This window comes from Balaenoptera musculus, chromosome 3 (assembly GCF_009873245.2).
Source record: "Balaenoptera musculus isolate JJ_BM4_2016_0621 chromosome 3, mBalMus1.pri.v3, whole genome shotgun sequence".
Taxonomy (NCBI): Eukaryota; Metazoa; Chordata; class Mammalia; order Artiodactyla; family Balaenopteridae; genus Balaenoptera; species Balaenoptera musculus.
The window spans coordinates 86,409,276-86,431,848 of NC_045787.1; the positions used below are offsets into that span (position 1 = coordinate 86,409,276).

The 22,573-nt window shown below is 37.9% G+C and overlaps 1 protein-coding gene across 5 annotated transcripts in view; it reads right to left on the minus strand.

Moving 5' to 3' along the window:
* Positions 1-22,573, minus strand: part of EFNA5 (ephrin A5) — a 276,961-nt gene that overhangs the window by 32,346 nt on the left and 222,042 nt on the right. For all 5 annotated transcript variants that reach the window (XR_005019448.1, XR_005019447.1, XR_005019446.1 and 2 more), the window contains exon 2: positions 14,481-14,773. Coding sequence is in view for 2 of the 5 variants with exons in the window: in XM_036848661.1 (XP_036704556.1) it covers positions 14,481-14,773 (293 nt within the window). In the remaining 3 variants the exon portion in view is untranslated. The remainder of the gene's footprint in view (positions 1-14,480; positions 14,774-22,573) is intronic.

Sequence of the window (22,573 nt, forward strand, 5' to 3'; positions counted from 1 at the left end):
GTTGGGTCATGATGAGATAATTCTATTTACTTGTTTCTATGTTCTAGATCCCCAGCATTGCCTCGGTTTCTGTCCATCCCGAGGTCTTCAGTTGAAATAATCTCTTTAGTAGGGAAAGAATTCTTTTTTTGTTTAAGTTAGCTAGAATTGATAAAAATTGTTTAAGAGTGGAAAACCTTAATGAATATAGTACTCATCTATGGGGTACACTGCAAATGGATGAGGGACATTATCAAATATTCATAATTATTATAAGGGTCACGCAGTTGGAGATGAATTTTTCCAGAAAGAGAGTGGACATAAAAATGAAATTTAAGAGTGATGGGTAAAAATATAGCTGCTCATATTCTAAGATTAGATAGGCATTTTGCTTATTTTATCTATAAACAAGGCTTGCCACAATTTAAAAAATATGGGTCAGGTGATATAATCCTTGGGTTCTTTATTGATTAATCTGTTTCTGATGGTGGAAAGAATTATACCAACTTGCGTCTTCATTGTATAATTTTATCAAGGAGATGACAAGCCATGCTTTTCAGAGACGCCTTGAACTGAAGTGGAATGTACAGTAAAATACAGATTTCCTCAAATAAATTGCCAAAACCATTCATCTTTATCTAAGGACCCATAATAACAGTTTGTTCTCAGTAGCAGGCGGGGGAGGGAGAGAAAATGTCTTCCAGAAAGCACTTTGGCAGTCAATCTGGTTGATAATAAAACTTGATGAAACATCTGTGATTAATATTAATTCTAATTCTTCCTTTAATGGATAATTGTGAAAAAGATAATTTATCCCATTTCATTTAGACTACAGCTGAGTTTTTCAATTTAGGAAAAGAACATTTCTCTATATTTCTCAGGTATGAGACTCTATGGGGAAAAAAACAGGTGCATAAAACCTGCTAATGGTGAAGCAATTTTCTAGTTAGCCCTGGAAAATATTTTGAACGAATTCAACTGACCACTGCAGACTTGGACGTGATCCAAACAATGGTTCTCTAAGTGACAGGCTGGTATTTCTGCATCTTTACCCTTGTAGAATATTCTAAATGAACCACAGTGAACTAATTTAATACATTTTGGTCATATTTGATCCTGCAAAGAGTGTGAGAAAAATGCCCTTGTGAGTAAATGACAGTCAGCTATTTCTGACCACCAGTGTATTTCAAACTAGATGATGAGAGGAACTATTTTTGACACATGTAGATGTATAATTTAAAGTACCCATAAAAACTTGTCATGGTAGCTACCATTAATTTTGACAGAAACTCGGAAAGAAACTAATTGCCTTTCAAATATCAATATTAAGAATAGCATTTTTTAAACTAGCACTTTAACTCATTTATATATGGAAAACTTGAGGCATGGCTTGAAGCCTTCCGCCCAAATTAACACACCTAATAAGTGACGGACTCAAGACCTAGATCTCCTCATTTTCATCTATTTTTCTGCACTTAATAGTATTTTTAAAGGGAACCTATTAAATAATGGTCTTACTTTCTAAGAATCAGAACATATTATATGGTTAAAAACATGATTGCTGTCTAACTTTATAAGTAGTAAATAGTGATTAAATATACATCACTGTTGACCTTTAATCAAAACCAAATCATGGCTCCATTTAGATATAGTCCTTTTTCATCAGACTCTAACTAAACATCAGGGAGAAGAAAACATAAACTGACAAGCACAAAAGGTCACAGACAATAGGTACCCACTTCTTTAATGTACCTTCCAAAAACCTTGTGTTATATATATAGAATATTAAAATAGAATATTACAGGAACTACTCACTATTCTTTCCTTCCTCCCCAGGCACACATTTTCCTTCTAAACTATTGGTCCAAAATGAATATTTCTTATCACTTGATATCATGCCTGTTTCCTCTCTATTTTTATGTGGCTTTCTGATTCTTATCCTCACTTAACAAAGTCTACCACTTTGTAAAAGGAACTCATTTTATAACAAAAATTTTTATAGTTGTATAAGAAATACAAAAACTCCCACAGGGTTACCTAGTTCTTGTTTGCAGCAGCCTGGTAAACACAGCTCAGCGAGAACTGAAGGGTTGACTGATGAGAATACATAATACTGAAGTATATCCTTCTATAGCCACTGTAGATTTTCTACAAATTTAATGATGTACAAGTACTGACAGCCCAAGTAAAGTTTAACAAATGGATTTGTATAGCATTTTTAATATAAATATTTTAGGAAATAACTACAATAAATCTTCTAAAATGGACTTTAGTAATAAACACATCATATCAAAAGGCCAGAAATTCAGGTATTTGATTAATAATCCAGCAACTGTTATTGATTTAGCAATTTCACTTAACAGAAACATCATAAAAACCTACACACACAAAAAAACCAAACACCCTAAAACTCTGCAGCAATGGCAACGAAGCTGAAGGCAATATAGAAACAATAGAAATTCAAGTAAAGGGTATTTATATCTCTGAGATGAGAATAATTTTTTCATAAGTACCAGTAGTATTTATGGAATAAGCTTCCAAACATTACTTGCCATTCAGGGAAAAGAGCTAAGAGCATGAACGTTGGAGTTGGGATGCTCAACTCTGGCCATCGCCACACATGGACAGTGTGATTTTAGACAAGTTATTTGACCTGTCTGTGCTTTGGCTTCCTCACCTGTAAAATGGGAACAATAATAGTGCGTAACACATAGCTGAAATAAGGTATGGATGAGACAACATATGTAAACAGGTGGGATGGATAAGTGTTCACTACCTGCTAGCTTTTATTGGATAGCCAGCCTGCATCTAGCCCTAAACTAATTATTTCAATGTAGTTATAAAGCCCAAATGAGTTTCCATTTCAGAAACATACTACTCCCTAGTGCCTGCTGGATAAGTTCCTAATTCTTCAGACCAGACGTAATGGCCCTCAACAGTCTGGCTCAATCTATCCAGTTTTATTTTCCGAATACCTTCCATTCCAGTCAGACGTGTCTTGTCATTGATCCCACAGTCCTTGCTGTTCTGATTTCCTTATCCGGAGAGGGAGGCAGGTGAGAGAAGAGGAGCCCCATGCACTGTGTGAAGCCTGTTCTCTGGAGGACTGCCCGGAGTCTCCCCAGCTCTGACAACCACCCTCATGAATCACAGCCAGGACCCCTTCTGTATGAAATCTGGGTGCTTGTCAATCCCAGACTCACTGCTATATTTAAAATGGATAACCAATGACCTGCTGTATAGCACAGGGAATGCTGCTCAATATTCTGGAACAACCTAATTGGGAAAAGAATTTGAAAAAGAATAGATACATGTATATAACTGAATCGCTTTGCTGTACACCTGAAACTAACACAACAATGTTAATCAACTACCCTCCAATACAAAATAAAAAGTTAAAAAAAATATCTGGGTGCTGCACACAGCTGCTGCGATTCCTGAACCTCATTCTAAAGGTTTCAAATGCTGTAAGTTCTCAGAGTGGCTCTTCTTCTCGTAGAATCTCTACTCCTGTTTCTTGAATCTGCAAAAATGTGTAATAACCAAGTCTGTGAAAAACTCGTGGATTTTAAATAACAACGACAGCAACAGCAAGTACAACTAATAATAAGAGAAACAGTAATTGCAGCTGCTGTGCTGCTTAAGGATGAGCGAAGGCAACAGGCAATCCCCAGCGTGTCATGTTAACAAGCTGCGACGTTGAGACAGTCACCGGGCTTTGCGTAATATCCGCCAATGCCTACAATGTGCTATTGATTCTGTTCATCAAGTTTAAACCTCTGAAAAATGACTCAGGGTACCAAAGAGACATAGACTTTCAATAGTCTCGCTAATCATTAAATGTCTTCATTCCAATTGAAGCAGGGAGAGTGAGTGACACATTTTATTATGTCATCGTGTTCTGACACCACAAACCAACCATTCAATAGTGCTCGACTTTGTTTTAAAAATCCATAAGCATCCTAGTATGTGAGTCTCAGGGATAGGTTGACATGAAACATCCCTCTGTACATCACATTGGCCATTTTTAGAGCTGGGTCTGCCTTGAATTCTTACCTAATCACTTGCCAAGGGTGCTTCAAATCTCTCTCCTTCTAACTTCTTTTAAAATATTTATTATAAAAAATATTTATTACGATATAAGTGAATAACAAGTTTAGACTTGGAGTCAAACTGCATGGGTTCAAATCCTCATTCCACTGCAAACTACATGATCTCAGGCAACTTACTTAACCGCTCTCAGCCTCAGTTTCCTCACCTACACAATGGGGATAATAATAGTACCCACCTCACAGATGAGAATTCAATGAGTTAAAACAAGTAGAGTGTTTGATACAGTGCCTGGCACATAGTAAACTTGCAATAAATGCTAAATCACATCATTATGATTATCACGGGGAGCATTATTGTTAGGGGAGCAGTTTTCAGGCAATGTATGAGTAAGCCTTTAGCAAAAGGATGCTTTTTTACTCCCCTATGCAGGTTGGGCACTAAAGTTAGGATAGTATCTAAGCCCTGAGACCTGAATTCCACCTTGCCTGTCAAATCAGCACTTCACATCTTTACTGTCTTCCTCTTGACGCAATCTTCTCTTTTTTTTTTTATGGAAAAAAAAACCCAAAAAAAACTCTGAACTGACCTTTATTTAAATCATTACAATATTCATTACGTGGTCTCAAAGTTGACCGAACTGAACTGCCCCTGCTCCTGGTGTATATAGCAAGACCTTTAAGCAATCTATTAAAAGTAAAAAAAAAAAAAAAAAAAAAAAAATCACCTGTCCTATATTTGGCATCTATTTTTACTCTCCTTGTTTAGATTTATTCCTTAAAAATGAGGCCTACAATAGAGCAAGTAGTTCTGAATTCAAGGTTGAGGACCCACTGAAACGGTTAAACCAAAACATACAGGGAAACCTCATCAATTCAGATTTTAGTCAGAGCCTGTGATAATGTACTTAGGGAGAAAAAATTGACTTTGAGAAACTTTTGTTAAAAATAAGTCTGAAAAAGACAGTTTACATTAGAATTCAGATATTGGAGCTACTAAAATTTGGGCAGGTTCAAATTAAAAACAATATATATTCTTTCTTAATGACTCAGAGACATTGTTTTTAAAGATTTGGCTGTAAATGGGACTGCTAACTATAAACTAAAACTTATCTAACATTAACGTAGATGAAACTAGTTGGAAATATTGCACATCTCTGAAAATAGTAAAATGAAAAAGATATTGTAATTCCAATTTCTAACAATAATAGACTGGCTGGCTATTCTCCAATTCATGATACTTTACTTTTGGGGCTCAGAATGAATTAATATTTTGTAAAGCTTTAAATTTTAAAACTAAACCTGGATATAGCCCATCTATTAAAGTTCTGTTCCTAACGTGGACTTTCTACAACCTGCCTAAAAATATTTGATGGAAAAGTAGCCTGTTGCCAAAGTCCACATATTTCCCCCATTAAACAGAGGTAAGCCATATCCCCAGAAACCATATTTCAAGCCCACAGGATACTCACGAACTAAAATAATGAATGATAATGTCTCGTTCTCTGCATTAATATTAAAGAAAAGAGAAAATAGAAAACTTTATAGCCACTATCAGCCCTCTGGACCATAAATCTCAAGCTTTGAGAATTGCTTCCCAAAAGGGTAGGGAGCGGGGATGAGTTGTGAGAGAGCTCTGGAGCCTAGAGATATTTTTTAGCAAGCCAGCAAAGCACTGACACAAATTTCTACATATCTCTGGCTGTGAAAAGTCTCATTTGTGGTGATTTATATTTCCTCATAAAGAACTCTGTAGATAATATAAGCCTGCTGTGAGGCTGTCTGACAACTTTCAAACTGAGAGTTACACGACCATTCTGTTAAAATAGAGCACGAATAGATGAGCGGGAAAATCTGTAGAAATAGTATTTCTTCTGACGAAAGGCCAAAATACTGTTCTTCCAGCATGCACAATGTTGACAGAGTCACCTTCTCACTCTGTGTGCATGCTTCGTGGATAATATTTTGGTCGTCTATATGAGGAAGTACTATTTTTTTCTGAAGATTGACTATGCATTTCATGTGTGCATGCTTGTGTTAATTTACAACAAATGACACTTAGACATCGTCACACTGGAGTTCAGTTGCCTTAATAAGTTACTAAGGGGAACACAGAGAACCGCACGTTGACAACCCAAAGTCAATGGAGTATAAACGCTGTTATTCCAAGTGTCACTGGTGTGTTATTTCCATTTCTCCTGGCATCTGCTCTATGTAACACTGCACATACACATGATACAGCAGCTCATTAAACTGCTTTCAGTTAACTCTGAAACCAAATTAGTACATTACTTGTTTATAAGGCTGACAATTACCGCTTCCCTGTGAAATTACACAATTAATCAGGTGTGTTTTTTCTCTCGGCGATGCGGCCACTTCTGACATTTAGGGATTAAAAAGAACAGTCCTTTCATTTGTTTCCACATCAGCATTTAGTCTCAGTGGGGTAAAAGGAAGCAAAAGGTGACATAATTCCTTCCTCCCCCTTAGGAGGTCAGAACTCTACATGTTCCCTCAATCTTATAGCATTTTAAACTCTTAAAAGGAACACAGAAATTATTTTGTTTTTGAACTTCTTATCTGAGTGTCGCAGCCTTTGAAAAATTCGAGCAATGGGAAGAATTCTTATGAGTCTTCTGTTTCTTATGGCTGATACCATGAATTGCCAGCAAGCCCCAATTATTTAATAGGTTTTAAGGCTCCCTTTGCAAACTTTAAGAACGGTCCCAAAGTCAAAATCTATTAAGCAGTGATGTTTGCCCCAGTTTCCTTTTTCACAAACCCAGCATTCATTTCTCTGATTCTTTTTAAACAGTATCTCAGCCTTTAGTCATTTAATAGGGCATGCATTTCTTTTTAAAATTCTCCCTACTTGATCAAATGATACTGCCCAAAATTTTAAAAATAATAAAGTGTTTTAAAATATCCTTTGTTCCTATTAATTGCCTCCTCCACCTTTGATTTCACACAGACTCTGTGAAACACACCAGGTGAAGCGTCTGTGCTCCAGCCGTGCCCAAGCGGACGCCCAGCCTTCCCGTTCAGGTTAACAGGGTACCTGGCAATAAACAACCATTTTCATAAGAGAAACCTACAGTTAACACAGAAGAATATCCTGAAGTCTCTAAATATCCTCTTTTATGTTCTTTATTTAACCTTCATTTAAGAGCCCTTGAAATCCATTCAAGCTTTCCTAAAAGATGGCTAGGGACAACTTGAAACAGACACAATTCTCTAAACTCATTCTTTAAATAAAAAGGTGCATTCTTGCAGGTTCACTAAAGACCACTGGAAGTATACGAAGGGAAGAGAATGACTATTTTCAGACAGAAATCTGATACAATCCCAGACAAACGTCTAGTGTCTAAGTAGAGAAAAACTGTTTCATTGTTTGTTAAAAATTTTTTAAAACTTAAGAAAAACCCTAAATTTTAGCAACTAAGATATACTCTGTATCTGAGCAATTACTACTTGATGTCTGTGCCATATTCATTCTTTTCCACTTTAGAAAATATTAAAATTTGTCGATTTCCTAACACTGCCCTTCAACTCCCTTCTCTGTTAATATAAATATGCATCACTAAGTACCATGCTCTGACTCTACATACCTAAAAAAAATGCAGGAGGTGCATTAGTATTTGACCACAGTCCTGGAAATTTCAGTTATAAGCCCCTTGAATCTCAGCTGAAGTATGTGCTAGAACCTTTAATGCTAAAATAAGACTCCAGTAATCAAAAACATTTTTCGATAATAAAAGCAAAATGCACACACACGTTGAAGCAAATATTGAGTTGTTCATTTTAAGAAAGTACATTGTACTTACAGGTCACCTCCCCTGCAAGAGTAAAAGACTATGAAAGATGAAAAAGATTACCTCCTGCTTTGATAAATATGCCGTTTTGGCACTCTTCTATTTCAATAAGAACAACTCAGAAAAAAAGGCAGATTCATGTGAACTGTCAAGACCAAAATAATTCTTAATGCAGATTACTAAAGTAAGCTGCTGAAAATCCAGACATCTAAAGGGGGATGAAGACTTCCTCAGGCATATGTAAAACTGGCATAATATTCCTTCACAGTATAGGGCATGAGCTTAAAATGTGAATTTTTATGAGGCATTTATGAGGTTTTCTTTTACTAAACTAAAATATCAATCAGGGCTATTCAAGTTGCCATAACTTTTCAAAGGGTGCAAAATTTTGGGGATGTAGATTATTTAAGTTACCTTTTTGGTAGTCAATTGGTCCTTTAAAAATATTTCTTTAATTGAGCCTTGGAAAAAAGAAAGATTGTGATAATAAACGATTATTATATACCCATCTTACAGATTAAGAAAGTGAGGCTTGGTGAGGTTAAGTTACCCAAAGTCACATAGCTATTAAAAGTATAGAAGAGGGATTTGAGCCCAAGGGTGCATTCACTAGAGTCTGTGCCTTTTCTTTTTTTTTTTTTTTAACCGTGATCCACTCTCTCCTTTGATGCAATGTATCCCCCTCTCCTTTGATATAATCCCCAGCATATGATCAAAAAATGTTACTAAGAAACTAGGGAACTGCTGCAGTGGGTGCAGCAAAACCTAATGCTTCTAATTTATCTGCTTGTCTCAAACAGTATCATCTAAGAAAAATTTTAATTGCTTTTTCTATTTGGTTTACTATTACAGTATTTATTCATTCAACAAATACTCAACAACTCTTCTATGTGCTGTTTTCTACTATTTTTTTCACTTAAAATATACAGTTTTAAATCAACATTACGGTTAAGCAGATTTTCCACATTATAGAGAGCTTGCCTGATTTTAGAAACACTTGTGTGAGAAACTGCACTCTAAGTTCCAAACAACTCACCTGTAAATAAGCTTTTGGAACATATCCCGTTGGCAAGTGAAGCACTTTCTTTATATTAGTATTCTCTGGATTTACTGAATATTCTTACACTTCTTAAAGGATAGTCAGTAACCATCTTATACAATCAAATGGTTTCTGAAGCTGATCTTGATCATTTCAATAAGATACCTCTTCCGGACTTAGGTTTCTTATTTTGTCAATTTTAAAAACTGTGTAGTAGATATTAAAATTACTTCACAGTTTAAGACTGTAAATTTTAATTAAAGTACACAAAGCAGAGAATTAGCAGTTAGCCACATAAATTCAAGTATGCACTGAAGAATGATGCCCATAGAAACATAAACTGTCCTCATGATTTTCATTCTAATTTTTAAAAATATGTATACCAAAAAGACTGGAGCAGAAAGCTTCAGCTCCTTGAAAGTTCTTTTCATTGATGAGATTTTTTAGGATTCTAACTTCAAGGAAATGGACATTTTCCAGCTCCACACTTACATCACCATGTCAATTATGAAGGAGTAAAACGAAAGCATCATGGGTATTCAAGTTTACTTGCCAATAAGCTTAGCAAGAGTATTCCCTAATAATCTCCCAGAAACTCCTGGATTCCACCTGAGCGCTATGACTATAAACTATCTTTACTCCAAGTATCTTCTTTTGAAGGAGATCAGCTATACCTTAGATGTGGCAAATGCTAGAAGAATTCTCTGCCTTTTTAGTATCATTTTAAGAAAATGACATCTGTCTTCCTTATTGTAGGTCTCTCATTAAAAATCACTCGTTTCCTGAATCGAGTGTGCAATCATAATTTAGTCTGGATGCTGAATATTCAGTGGATTTAAGAAGAATTTCTTTGAAAATACAACTTTTCTGAAGTTATTGTATTAAAAAGGTCAACCATCTGGGAAGATACAGTTGAGATGGAAGAGTATCCTTTGGAGAGCTGAAAATGTATAAATGTGTTTAAAATGTATCTTGCACTACCTGATTTGGGGTTCCAGTAGAGTTTATAAAGTAATATTCTCTAAACAGTAGTGCTAATAATTTCTAATCTTTTTTTATATTTTTTCTTTTTAAGCATATAAGACCTAGGACCTTATCTCTTCACTTCCTTTTAGTTGTTTACTCACTGAATTTCTTCTCAGATTAGCTACGTACTTCCCGTTTGTGTGAACTTTTTTCAAGTTACCTAACTTTTCTGTGCCTCAGTTTCTCCACCTGTAAAATGGGAAATAAGAACAGTACCTCATAGTGCTGTTTTGAGAACCGGAGGGTGTTTAGAACAGTGCCTGGAACAGAGTGAGTGCTACATAAACACTAGTGAGCCTTATTTATTGATCATCTACTACATGCCAAACAATATAATAGAGGACATAGAGCAGAAATAGCCATGAACAAACCAGCATAAATATATAATGTGATAAGTGCTTGAGCGAAAATAAAGCAGAGTTAAGAGTGTAGAGAATGGTACAGATATTATCTTTATATAGGGAGGTCAGAAGAGCCTCTCAGATAAAGACATTTTTTGGCCCAACCTAAAGCAAGTGAGAGCAAGGGATGTGGATACCTGGGCCAATGAGAACCTCAGGCAGAGAGAAGATAAAGAACCAAGGCCTTGATGTCAGGGGGTGCTGGGCAGGTATGATGAACAAGGAGGATAGGGTGGCCGGAATAGAGACAATAGGCAGAGATGGTAGGAGGAGAAGTCCAAGAGACTGAGGGTGGGGAGGAGACGAGGACTTGTCTCAGAGGACTTTGTTTGCCAGGTTAGAGACTTTGGATTTTGTCTTGGTGAGACAAGAAATCTCTGGAGGGCTTTGACAGAGCAGTGACATGAGGAGGGGAAACAGATAGGAGCCTGCCACACTAGTCAAGACAGTGGATGATGGTGGCGTGGATCACGTGGTCAATATAGAACTAGTTCAATAATTCCAATATGCTGCTCCACTCCCCATTTTCCTTAAAAATATCCCTCTAACTGGCATTTATTGCACATCTACTAAGTAAGGCTTTGGGCTGGGCCATTTTACAGATGTTAACTCTACCCTAGTGTGCAGACCCTATGATAAAATATATTAAAGCTCCAAGAAAGTTTGAAATCATCTATTGCAACCTCATTATTTTACAGATGTGGAAATAGAAACCCAGAGAGATTAGATGATTTATCCAAAATCATATACCTCGTTAGGTCAAGAGAAGGGCCCAGGACTCAGGTTTCCTTACTTTACAGAAGAGGACACATTCAAAACCAGCAGTTCTACTAACTTACAAAGATAACTTAGGGCGCCCTTATTTATTCCCCTTCGCCTCTTCTGATTTAAAAATAACGACACAAAACTTCTTTCAAACATGTCCTCATTAGGTCAATGTTTATGAGAATCATTTCTAAAATGAGCATTTTTGAAGTTTCTAAAATAACTCTTTGCCTTAGGAAGTCTATATAAATGACTATTGCCATAATCTATTGACGGGCAGTTCTGCAAATCTACCACTGGTAGAAAAACCACCGACCTTCTCTAGTTATTTTAGTATGCCAATCTCTTACCAAAATAACTCCTGTAGATTAAAAACAGTATCTGTCAGATTGAGAGGATGGGCCCAGTCTGCCTGACCGATAATCGGCGATTCCAACAACTTAGTACACTGCCTGTTCCCAGGGAAAGGAAGACATGGCATAGAGTCGTTCTTGGGACAAATAAAGGATCTAGAATTGTGAATGGTATTTTATTTTTAATGTAAACAGGAAACTTCATGAGGTATTTCCAACTACTGTATTTTCTTAATTTTGTATAACTTGGAGAAATTAAGAAGGAAATAAAGCTTGTTGAAGATAAAGCAGAACTTGATGAGAACACTCCGATCTGTGTCCTGAGTCTAAGTGATGAGGTGGACTTCCCGTTATGAACTATTCCTCTTCCCTTCCCCCCCAGTTCAAGCTTGTATCTGACTTTCGGTCCTCTGCAGTCACCCCTGAGCTTAAGCCTTCCTCCAGCACCTTGAAGCAGGACCGTCAAAAGGCTATAGCTTTCATTTTTCTCTTGGAAAACTTGGAAGAGATTTTAAGGCCTTGAGAAGCTGAAATCTACCCCTGGCCTAGTAAGGACGTTTTATAAAACTGACAAGTGGGCAGTCAGGCTGGCTCCTGAGATCAGCAGTAGGGCTCCATGTAATGTAATGAGTGGGAAAAGAGCCACTTCCCAATCATCTTGTTCATTCCACGCACATTAGGAAAGAGGCAAATTCAACTGAGGGCCAATTCTCCCCTAAGAATCCTTTAGTTTAATTATGACCACAGTATATGAAACGTCTGTGAGACGACCACAGTATATGAAACGTCTGTAAGACGTCCACTCTCAGCAGTGAAAGGAAGAGAGGAAACCCTTTCCCTACTAAAAAGACAGGGAAGGATGCTCTTATGGTTCTAAAACATGGTTGAAAATTCAATTTAACTGATGACCAGGCCACTGCGCTTCTTGTAAATGAACGTCTTTTTGCTGCTAATTTTGTGCTATTTTACCTTTCATTAAAAGAAGTAATTCAGGTTAAAATCAGCTGAACAGCAAAAAGCTCTTGATATTTTGAAGCATTTTGAACAATTACTTTGACAGGAGCCCTTGACAGTTAAATGACTCCGTTAAATGAATGTTATAGAAGACACATAATGATTTTTAGTGAAATATTGAATTTAACCACAAATGAGGAAAAACCAGTCATAAGCACTATGGGTGTATTTGAATAATAACATCTTGCTTATGAACCTCAATGGATTCTATAATTTCTAATAATCATGCAATCAGCTAGTTAGCTAGTGAGTATGTTTCCCATCTTCGTGCCCTCTATTCATTTTTGCTTTTGGCTTTTGTTGCTGTTTGTTAATCTGAGAAACCATGTGAAAGTTTTGAAACTGGTAATAATTTCCTCTTACATCAGTATGATATTTTAGAGTTAGGCAGTTAATGAGTCTCTGTCCCACAGCTGAAGTCTTCCTTTTTCCTTTTTCTCCTTTGCTGAATGAGATTCTTTCACAAAGTAAAAAATCAGCAAAAGGCAAGAGCCTGCTGCCTGAGAACATGTGAATTCACTGTATGCTAGTGTTTCCTCCATCCACGGGACTCAATATTCCTTTTCTTATTTTATGGATCAAACGTGAGATACTATCGAGACTTTTACATGTTTCTTCATGACTAACGACTGAAATATGTACTGAAATAATAAAACTGGTGCTGTTCAATTTCCTTCTTAAATTCAATTCCAATAAGTGAGAGTGCCCTTGTGATGGGGAAATCCGGCTTATTAGAAAACTCTGTTTTCTGGAGAAGAGGAGCTAGAAATCCTTGTAGACTTAAAACATGTGGGTGAGGAGAGGTGGGGGAGGACACTGTGATTGAAGAAATGAATCAGAAAACCAGGAACGTTCTTTATCTCGTTTGCCTGGCAGGCGGAGGTGACAAGCAGCTCAGCACACTGGGAGGCCCCGCCTGGCTCTGCACTTCCTGATTCTTCCAAGCAGGTGAGGTCCAACCTCCCCTACGTTCCCACGGCTCCCTGCACTCATCCGCATTCAGCAACTGTCTCTTTCCACTTTCACTGCCTACTTAAATGTCTGCTCCCCACTAGACAGTCACTCCTTGAGGACAGGGAGTGTCTTTTCATCTTGCATCCCCCAAATTTCTGAGCCATGATAAGCTGGTCAGTAAATGTACTTCTGAACAAAGTACTTTTAACATTTAACTCCTTCAGCTGACAGTCAAAACACATGGGAAAGGCCAGATAGCTTAAATATCTGATACTAGTTAAAGGCAAGTCCAGATACACAGCAAGCTGCCTAAATTAGGTATTTCCTATAACCCTGCTATGTGGTCCATAGACCAGCAGCAGTGGCATCACCGGGGAGCTTTCCAAATACCACGTCTCGGGCCCCACCCCAGGCCCCCTGAATCAGAATCTGCATGATAACAAGATCCCCAGGTGACCTGTGCACAGTGAAGTTTGAGAAGCATTTACCTAGAATACATGACCAGTATGATGCCTGAAGAAGTGATGGTGTGTAAGATGGAGAAAAAACCAAGATACTTCTTCACGCTCTTTCCTGTTTAAAGACACAGCTGCTCTTAATAATTGTCTTTTCTCCTTGGTGCAAAGAGAGTATTTATCATCAGCTTGCTGACATTTGCAGGAGTTTTGGCTTTCTCCAACTGAAAATGTGGATGATTGAAAGGATATTGCTGACACCTGAATGAGAAATCCAACGACTCCAAGCTATGTAAATTTAATTATTTCCTTTAATTCTTTTTTCAGGAATCTCTTTTTCTTTTCCTGAGCTTTGGAGAAGTCCTAGCCATTTTCATTTAAAAGAAATACAAGTCAGCAGTGGTTCACTGAACAGGCTGACACGCAATTTCATAGGGGGAGAGGCGCTGTGTGTTTAATCTAATTTGTGCTCTCAATTCCCAGCTAATGTATCTAGGGATCCTGATGTATGCATGTACAAGGAGACATCTATAATGCAGAGTCCAGGTCTCTGCAGTTCTCTGAAACACGGCTAAAAAATCAGTCTGGGTTCTTGCAGCTGCCCTACAACATGATAAATCTCTGTATACTCACAGATGTAGAAATATTCCCGGCCTGGTCTGAATTCAAATCCTAGGGAAAAGGGTGTGAAGAGCTGGAATTTTTCAGAGAACTTCAGTGGTCCATTTGGAGAGTGAGGCCGGTTACATTCCCATCTCTTGAACCCTTTGGAAGTATGGTCGCAGGCACTGTAGCCATCAAAGTTCACCATGTAGAGGACATAACGCTCAGTCTTATCTTCCGGGACTGAGTCCTCATAGTGAGGGCAGAACACATCCAGGTAGTCATTGATACAGACGTCAATGTGGTAGTCACCCCTCTGGAATCTGTTGGAAGAAGAAAAAGATAGGATTATTCATAGAGGAAAGGCTTCCTGCTTGGAATCAGTGGTTGAACCCATTAATAATGCTCAGGCTAAAGATTTATTATAGTAAGTTTTTATTTGGTGCCATATGATTTGAGGCATGGTTTGAACTGTTGCTGTTCCAAATCTAAATAACAGCATGCCATTTTCAGAGGAATTCTATTACCGTTGTTTCAAAGTACCCTACCAATGGAGTGCTTCACTTTCATTTTCAGTATTAAAGGTACTGATTTGCTGTTTTCCTTTCATTGTTAAAATCAGAGTTTTCATATTTCTAAAATAGTGTTTCATTTAATAAATGTTTTTGAATAAATGAGTAAGAAATTTAAAGAATAAATGAGTTGTATTTGTTATAACTGAGACCATTCTTAATTTCCTATGCAACTGTGGACAATTAGAGTGATAAAATTGAGAGAATTAGAATCATAAAATTTAAAAGTTGAAAAGAAAATTCCTGGAACAACACTTCCACTTTAGAGGAAAAGAAAACCCGAAGGCATAATGATGAAGCAATGAGCCACTGAGCTAGACCTGGAACCAAGACTTAGGATCCTAGTTAGGTGTTTCCCTTAGTAAATCTGCTTTTGTCACAAACTCGTTTTAGCCAATCTCTGTTTTGATGCCCTCGCCCTTTCCCTATTAAATTGAAACCATCTAGGTCGAATGACTTTTCTGCCCATTTCTTTACTTTCATAGGTTGTGTTCTAGGGCTGGACTGAGAAGTAGAGAAAGTAAGAAGTCAGATGAAAACAGCAAAACCATGGCCACTTCATCCTGAAAGAGTTAAAATGTGTGCACACAAACACACCACTGCCCACATCACAGTGTCTGCTTCAATTCTTATCTTGAAAAAGTTTTGCTTATTTGTTTTAACTAATGTGCCTTTCCCCATCAACTGAACAGTTTTTCCCAGGACCCAGTGGTGTGTGAAACAGGAATTGTTATGTACACAACTTTCCAAAATCAGAGTGGAAAAGCCTACAAAACACTTTTGTTTTTAGCTGGTGAGGAAATTCTTCTCTGAGCCCTTAGGAGGGTCATCACAAAACTATGTCACTGCTGAAATACAATGCCCATAAAGTCATAAAATCTTCAAGTCAGACAGTCTCAGGGAGAACACTTCCCAGTGACGGTGAGCTAGTCTATTCTATCTTTAGACATCTCTAAATGTTAGCAAGTTTCTTCTTATATTGAACATAAATCTACTTCTGTGTAATTTCCATCCAGTGATCCTACTTCTGCTGCCTGAAATTACAAAGAGCAAATCTAATTCCTCTTCCACCAGGTAGTACATAAAACATTCGGAGATGTCAGCTGTATCTCTCTGTATCTTCCTTTCTCCAGACTTGAAAATCCCGATTCCTTTGGTTATTTCTGGTATACTTTCCAGACTCCTCATCATACTAGTATTTTGACCCTCTTCACATCTTCTAGTTTCCCAGTGTCTCCCAAACATAACAAGGACCTCTGACAGGTTGTTGTGAATACTACCTTTGCTCTGGATGCTAAATATTCATTGACAAAGTCGAGAGTCCCTTCTGAAATACACCGTGGTAAAAGTGGAAGAGCTACTTATTTTGAGTGAGTAGAACTAGATCTGCTGCTGGTTGAGTAGGAGAGTCATAAGCCATCCTGAGCCTCAGTTTCCTCACATGTTAAGTAGAATAATAATGAGAATCTTCCTTGCTAACCTCACACGGCTGCTTCAAGCCTCAGATGAGGAAATGTATGAAAAGCACATATGAATATAAAGCACTGTTACTATTAACAGGATATATTAAAATGGGTAAGTAACAAAGTATTACTTTTTAAACAATGGCAGTAAGAGCATACAACAGAAATAAAAATAATCCCCAAGTTTCCCTTTTTAAAAATCCCAGAAGAAAGGAAATCATATAAAAATCCTAAATTCTGTCCTCAAATATCAAATGATCCCCAGAAACTCCACTTGCTTTGTGCTTTTGAAAAGCAGCATGTTGATTTATGCAAGAGAAATAAGGAAAGATGATCAGATCACTTCTCAGTTAGAGGATCTCAAAATACATAACCATTTTTAAAAACAAGAAAACCCTCAGAAGTATTTATTTCTTTATATTTACAGTGATGACGAAACCAGGTTTTCTTTTTCTTCATTACTGGCAGACAACGATTTGTCAAGATACAAGGAAAGCCTGTGTTGCTTTTAAAAGATTTTTGAACATCAAGGTAACATCACTGCCAAAGTACAAAGAAAAGACACTGCAACGTTCAGATAAAAGGGTGCTGGGCTGTGAATCATCAGCCCTCAGAGTAGGCTGACAGTTCTGGCTGAGAGCCAGACAAGAACTGCAGCAGAAGGCAATGCCCAGATGCACTTTATATTATTATATTATTATTATAGATTTTAAAGACATGCAAGGGGGAAGTTTTTCCTTTCCCTAAGTGTCACTCATCTTAGCTTCTACTGGCACTGGACACTGCTTAAAAGTGAAAACTAAGAAAACTGCCACTGTCTGGACCCATTCGGTTATTGCTTTATTCTACAAATTGTCATAGTTTTTTGGTGCCTCAAGTTTAGCTACCCTTCTTCTAAACTTTTATCCCTGTAAATTCTGCTATAATTTTAATAAAGCAAACCATGAGACTGAAGACCCATTTTACATTGGGTTGACCAGTTATCCTTTTCTGGTGACAATTTACTTTGTGTGGGGTGTTAAGTGAATCACTGTGGAGCCAATTTTAAACATGAGATTGTCCCAGCCCTTAACACTTATACCCTTCTATGCACATGACAAAGACATGATTATGATTTACCATAGAATCAACTTACACTTCTGTTTCAGATATTCAACTTGCATAAATTATTTTACTAATGTAAATTTCAAAGAATGGACAATGTGAACATAAAAACAGTGACCAATTGGAACTCATAAAAGGCATCTGTATAATGTAGCTAAGTACAATCCAAAGGAAGGTTGAGTGTTAGATAGTCTAAGACTATCCCAAATTATGCTCTTTGACTACAAAGTCACAATGAATCATTCTTTTCTGGCCTTACTGTGAAGAAGCACATATGTATGGCTAATATTATTGAGTGGTTATTACGTTACATTCATTATCTCAATTTAATCTCCATCACAACACCACAGAATAAACACTATTAGTATACCCAGTTAGAGATGAGGAAACTGAGATTAAGAAGTCAAGCAACGTGCCCAGTGTGACAGGAATAATAAAAGGTGGAGGCAGAATTCAAACCCAAGCAGTCTGACCTCAGAACTGAGACTTAATTGCTAAAGTCAAGTTCTTAGGTCCACTCTGTATTTGGCCAGAGGGATGATTCTCATTCTTGATGGGGTTTCAGTTCTCTCCTACATTCACTGATGCAACAAATATTTGCCATGTCCAGGATCTGCTATTTTATGGCTTTACATCTGTTGTCACATGAAATCCTTATTGGGTAGTTATAATTAGTTTCATTATACCAATGAGAAAATGACATTCAGAGAAGTTGTTATCCACTTAGTTCAATTTTTTTCCACAGGAAATAAGTAGCAGAGTTAGGATTTCAACCCCAGTCTGATGGCTTCTGAAGCATATATACTTTCCTCATAACCATAATGGCCCAAAGCTTTACTGACTGTAATTCCCCTCATCCTGTTTACACTGATCTTCTAGGAAAGTCTGCTGCAAGGGGTCCTGGCCCTTCTCTCTTCCTCACTAGGTTGAGCCTAAACTCCTGCACTGAAAGCGGAAGGGTGCATCAAAATCTGAATAAGCCTCAGATCACAGGGTTAGCTCCTGACTCAAGCACATCATTCCAACCTTTCACAGGATAAAGTGCTTTTAGGCTCTGTAGCCATTCACAAGAAGAGAACTTTTTTTTTTTTTTTTTTTCCCATCAGGAAACTTTCACGAGCTTTAGTTCATATTAAATGAGCAAATTCACCTCTAGGAAGAATGATTCCACATGCCAATATTTACAGATTTCATGGGTAGCCCGCCCCTGCTTTGACACATTTGTAAATTTCTGGGAAATTTTCTTGTAAATGTCTCCTCTTTACTCCTAAACTTTAATTCTATCTATTGTATCTGTGGTTCTCTACCTCTCTGAAACCATTGCATATTATGAACTGTAGGAATTTCTGGCTGCATACCAACACGCCAACAACAATTACAATACAATCTCTACTAAATTATCACAGTGGTTTACAACGTAAAAGCAGGCATGGTTGCCACACTTAGAAAAGTGACTGCGTTTGAGTAAAATGATTACCGCTCTGCCTGTGTTCTCACAATACAAGTCCCAAGTGCCAGGAAACATCTCTTATGCATACAGGGATGGCCCTTGTCCTCCACTGGGTTGCATGGCTACTCAAGTCAGTGTTCCATATAACAGGATGACAAGAACACATTGTGTACATTTATCAAAATGTGGCAGTAGGCTGGTTGAGAATGTCATATATATTGTGAAAGGATCATTTTAATTAAGAAGAATAAAATTCAGTACGGCAACTAATTCTTTGTAATCAATTCAACTACTAAAAATGAATTATGCACTTTATGATTGTTTTGATGACCCAGAGGCTGCCTGAAGGGTTGGATAAAAAATACAGTTTGGGGCTACCGATAGCAAAAAACAACAACTAAAGGTGGGATTTGAGCTACAAAGTCTCTATGCAGACATGTGTTTTTGTCTTAGTTTGTCTTCAGTGTTTACCTGATGACATTCCACAGCTAAATACAATTTTTATTATAAATTTAAACTACTATTAATATCTCTCTCCTTATATAACCTGTCTGGAGAAAGTGAATCATGGATTGAGTATTGGAATTCAAGTGAAATCAAGACGACAGAGGTGAAGTAAGAGTTGACAGGCTGTCTGGGACTTCCCTGGTGGCACAGTGGTTAAGAATTCACCTGCCAATGCAGGGGACATGGGTTTGAGCCCTGGTTGGGGAAGATCCCACATGCCGCGGAGCAACTAAGCCCGTGCGCCACAACTACTGAGCCTGCGTACCACAACTACTGAGCCCGCGCACCACAACTACTGAGCCCGCGAGCCACAACTACTGAGGCCGCGTGCCGCAACCACTGAAGCCCGTGCGCCTAGAGCCCATGCTCCACAAGAGAAGCCACCGCACTGAGAAGCCCACGCACTGCAACAAAGAGTAGCCCCCGCTCGCCGCAACTAGAGAAAGCCCGTGGGCAGCAACGAAGACCCAACGCAGCCAAAAATAAATAAATAAATTTATTAAAAAAAAAAAAAAGAAAGAGTTGACAGGCCATCTTTGCATTTAGTTATCAACAGTGTGCCCCCAAGTTTCTACTGAGACAGGGACCAAAACATTGTTTCATGACCGTAGTTAACCTGATCCGTAGGACTCTGCTCCTAACTAACTAGTTTATTTTCAAACTTGGGTCGCTCCACTGGGGACATCTAGTACTTGAACACTCCAGTCCTTGACCTCAAGTGGAAGTTCTCTACTCTGATCTCGGTTCCTCTTTGCTTTGGCAAGGAGACATCACCTAGCTTTCTTTCTCAACGTATAGTTTTTCACGTCATTGACCTTACTTCCTCCTCTATCACCATATGCTCTCGTGGTGTGGAGACTGACAGCTGGGAGGCCGAGCTCACAGGACACACAGGCAGTGCCCTGGGCTCAGGCTGCAGAGAAGCAGCGCCATCATCATCATCCTTCTCTGAGTTCATCTTTAGCCACTTTCCCCTGCAGTGTTCCTCCTCTCATTCCATCCCTCATTTGCTAAAGCCAAAATACATTTCATTTTAGTAGCTGGAAAAGGAAGGGTACAGTGCATATTTAAAATGTTCTAAATTGGCCTTCAGCATATGTTGCTGGCACAGCAGAGAGCCTGCTTCCAGGGAAATACGTACTGAGGTATTTTATCAAGCAGCTCCTGAGTGAAGTTTCTTTACTCCATAAATAGAGAAACAGCGTTACTGAAAGGAGACAGTGCTTATTAGAGGTTAGGAAGCTGTGAGGCACTTTTATCCCCTTTTCATGTAATGTTTTAAAGGACTCAATGATGAAAATGCTATTTCTCATCAACTGAAGAGTTGATTATTACATTTTAAATGTATTTTAATCTGTCAAGGAGGTGATTGTTTTAATATTCCTATCTGAACAGAACTACACTGTCACGTCTTTAATTACAAGGCAACTTATTATACTACATTCTGAAATTGAAATGTAACAGAAGGATGATTTATGGTCAAAGATTAAGCAAATTTATCAGCTCAGGGTTCCTCCCAAATTTTAAACTAAATCTAAAGTGAATATGTCTTGACAGCACAGTCTTTCAATTCTATTACAGATTTAAAGGCTAATTTCAGAGTAAGATGTCTTTTTAACCAGAAGAATTTCTCATTTGTCCTGAAGGGCCTAATGGGCCCAGCAACAGACACAGGATTTGTTTTATAAATACGTTTTGGGAGGAGATGGGCAGGATGGCAGTCTCTGTTGCGTTGCATAACACGTCTCTTCTTGTCTCCTTCTGTTATTCCTTTCAGCACAGAATGCAAGCCTTATGGCTTTCAGATCCTAAATCTGAAGATGCTCTTTTTTTTTTTTTTTTTTCCAGCAGAGGTTAAAGCGAGAAATACAAACAGCAAAAATCAAACTTGGGGTAGATAAATCATATTAGCATCGGTGGGGGATGAAGAAAGACTTGTTTTGCTGATTTTAAATGTTCCCTCTCTCTCACAGGCTGAAATATGCCAACCTTTCAAATAATATTGGTCATTGACCTTTGTTTCCAGTTCTGAGACAGTCAGAGTCATAGACAGTTTCACTGTTACCAGGCCAGTTGTTAAGGCTGAATGAGGTGTAGTACATGGTGACCAAAACCCACCATTTCAGGCAGCCCAATCCAGCTCTTCCAGGCTCTAGAACATACCAAGAATGACTAAAATTCCCATAAAAGTGAAGATTTACAAGTGTAAAAAAAACCTACTCAAGGATGAATTTCAAAGATATCTCCTACATATTCTTTTGCAGTTGAAAGGCTGTAGGCTACAACACACACTTTCATTCAACAAAGCACATGATACTGACAAAACATTTAGAACCCAGAGTTGGTGTTCTGCTTATCCATTAATGAAAATTAGAATAAAGTTCTTACACATGCAAGTTGGAAGAAAGGAAATAAATGTTGTAGGAATCACAAATTCTGCAGCATGAGAGCTTTGTCTTCAATTTAATAACTGTTGGTGATGAGAATAGTATGTAATTTACTTAGCCAGATATTTAGAATTTATTAGTGGTCTAGTATACTAACCTGTCCCTTTTTTTCTGTGTGTGTGTGTGTGTGTGTGTGTGTGTGTGTGTGCGCACGCGCGCGTGTGCTTTAAAAGCAAGTGGTTTAAAAATTTCTCCATTAACATTAATTACTCATCTCAGATAGATGGATAGAAATCTCAAATACCTTGTGTTATTGCTTTTCTAGTTCAAGTCACATCAGGCTGAATGACTTTTTAAAATTGATATCTCCCAGGAGGAGTACCTGTTTCAAATACAGGGCCCACAAAATGTTCTCTCCTCCAGTGTTTTAACTCATTTGGAGTTTGTTTTATTAGCCTGACTGAGGAGCTCCAAAGGAAACAAAGCATTAAGTTGGCGGAGCCTAAACAAGACTTTCCTTCAGGAAGGGACCCGGAGCTCTGGGTGACAGTCTAATTGCTTCTAAGCCCCCAAAGAGGCCTCGGGCTTGGAGTAAGAATGTGTCAACGTCAACAGGCTAAATCAGCCAAAGAATTAATCA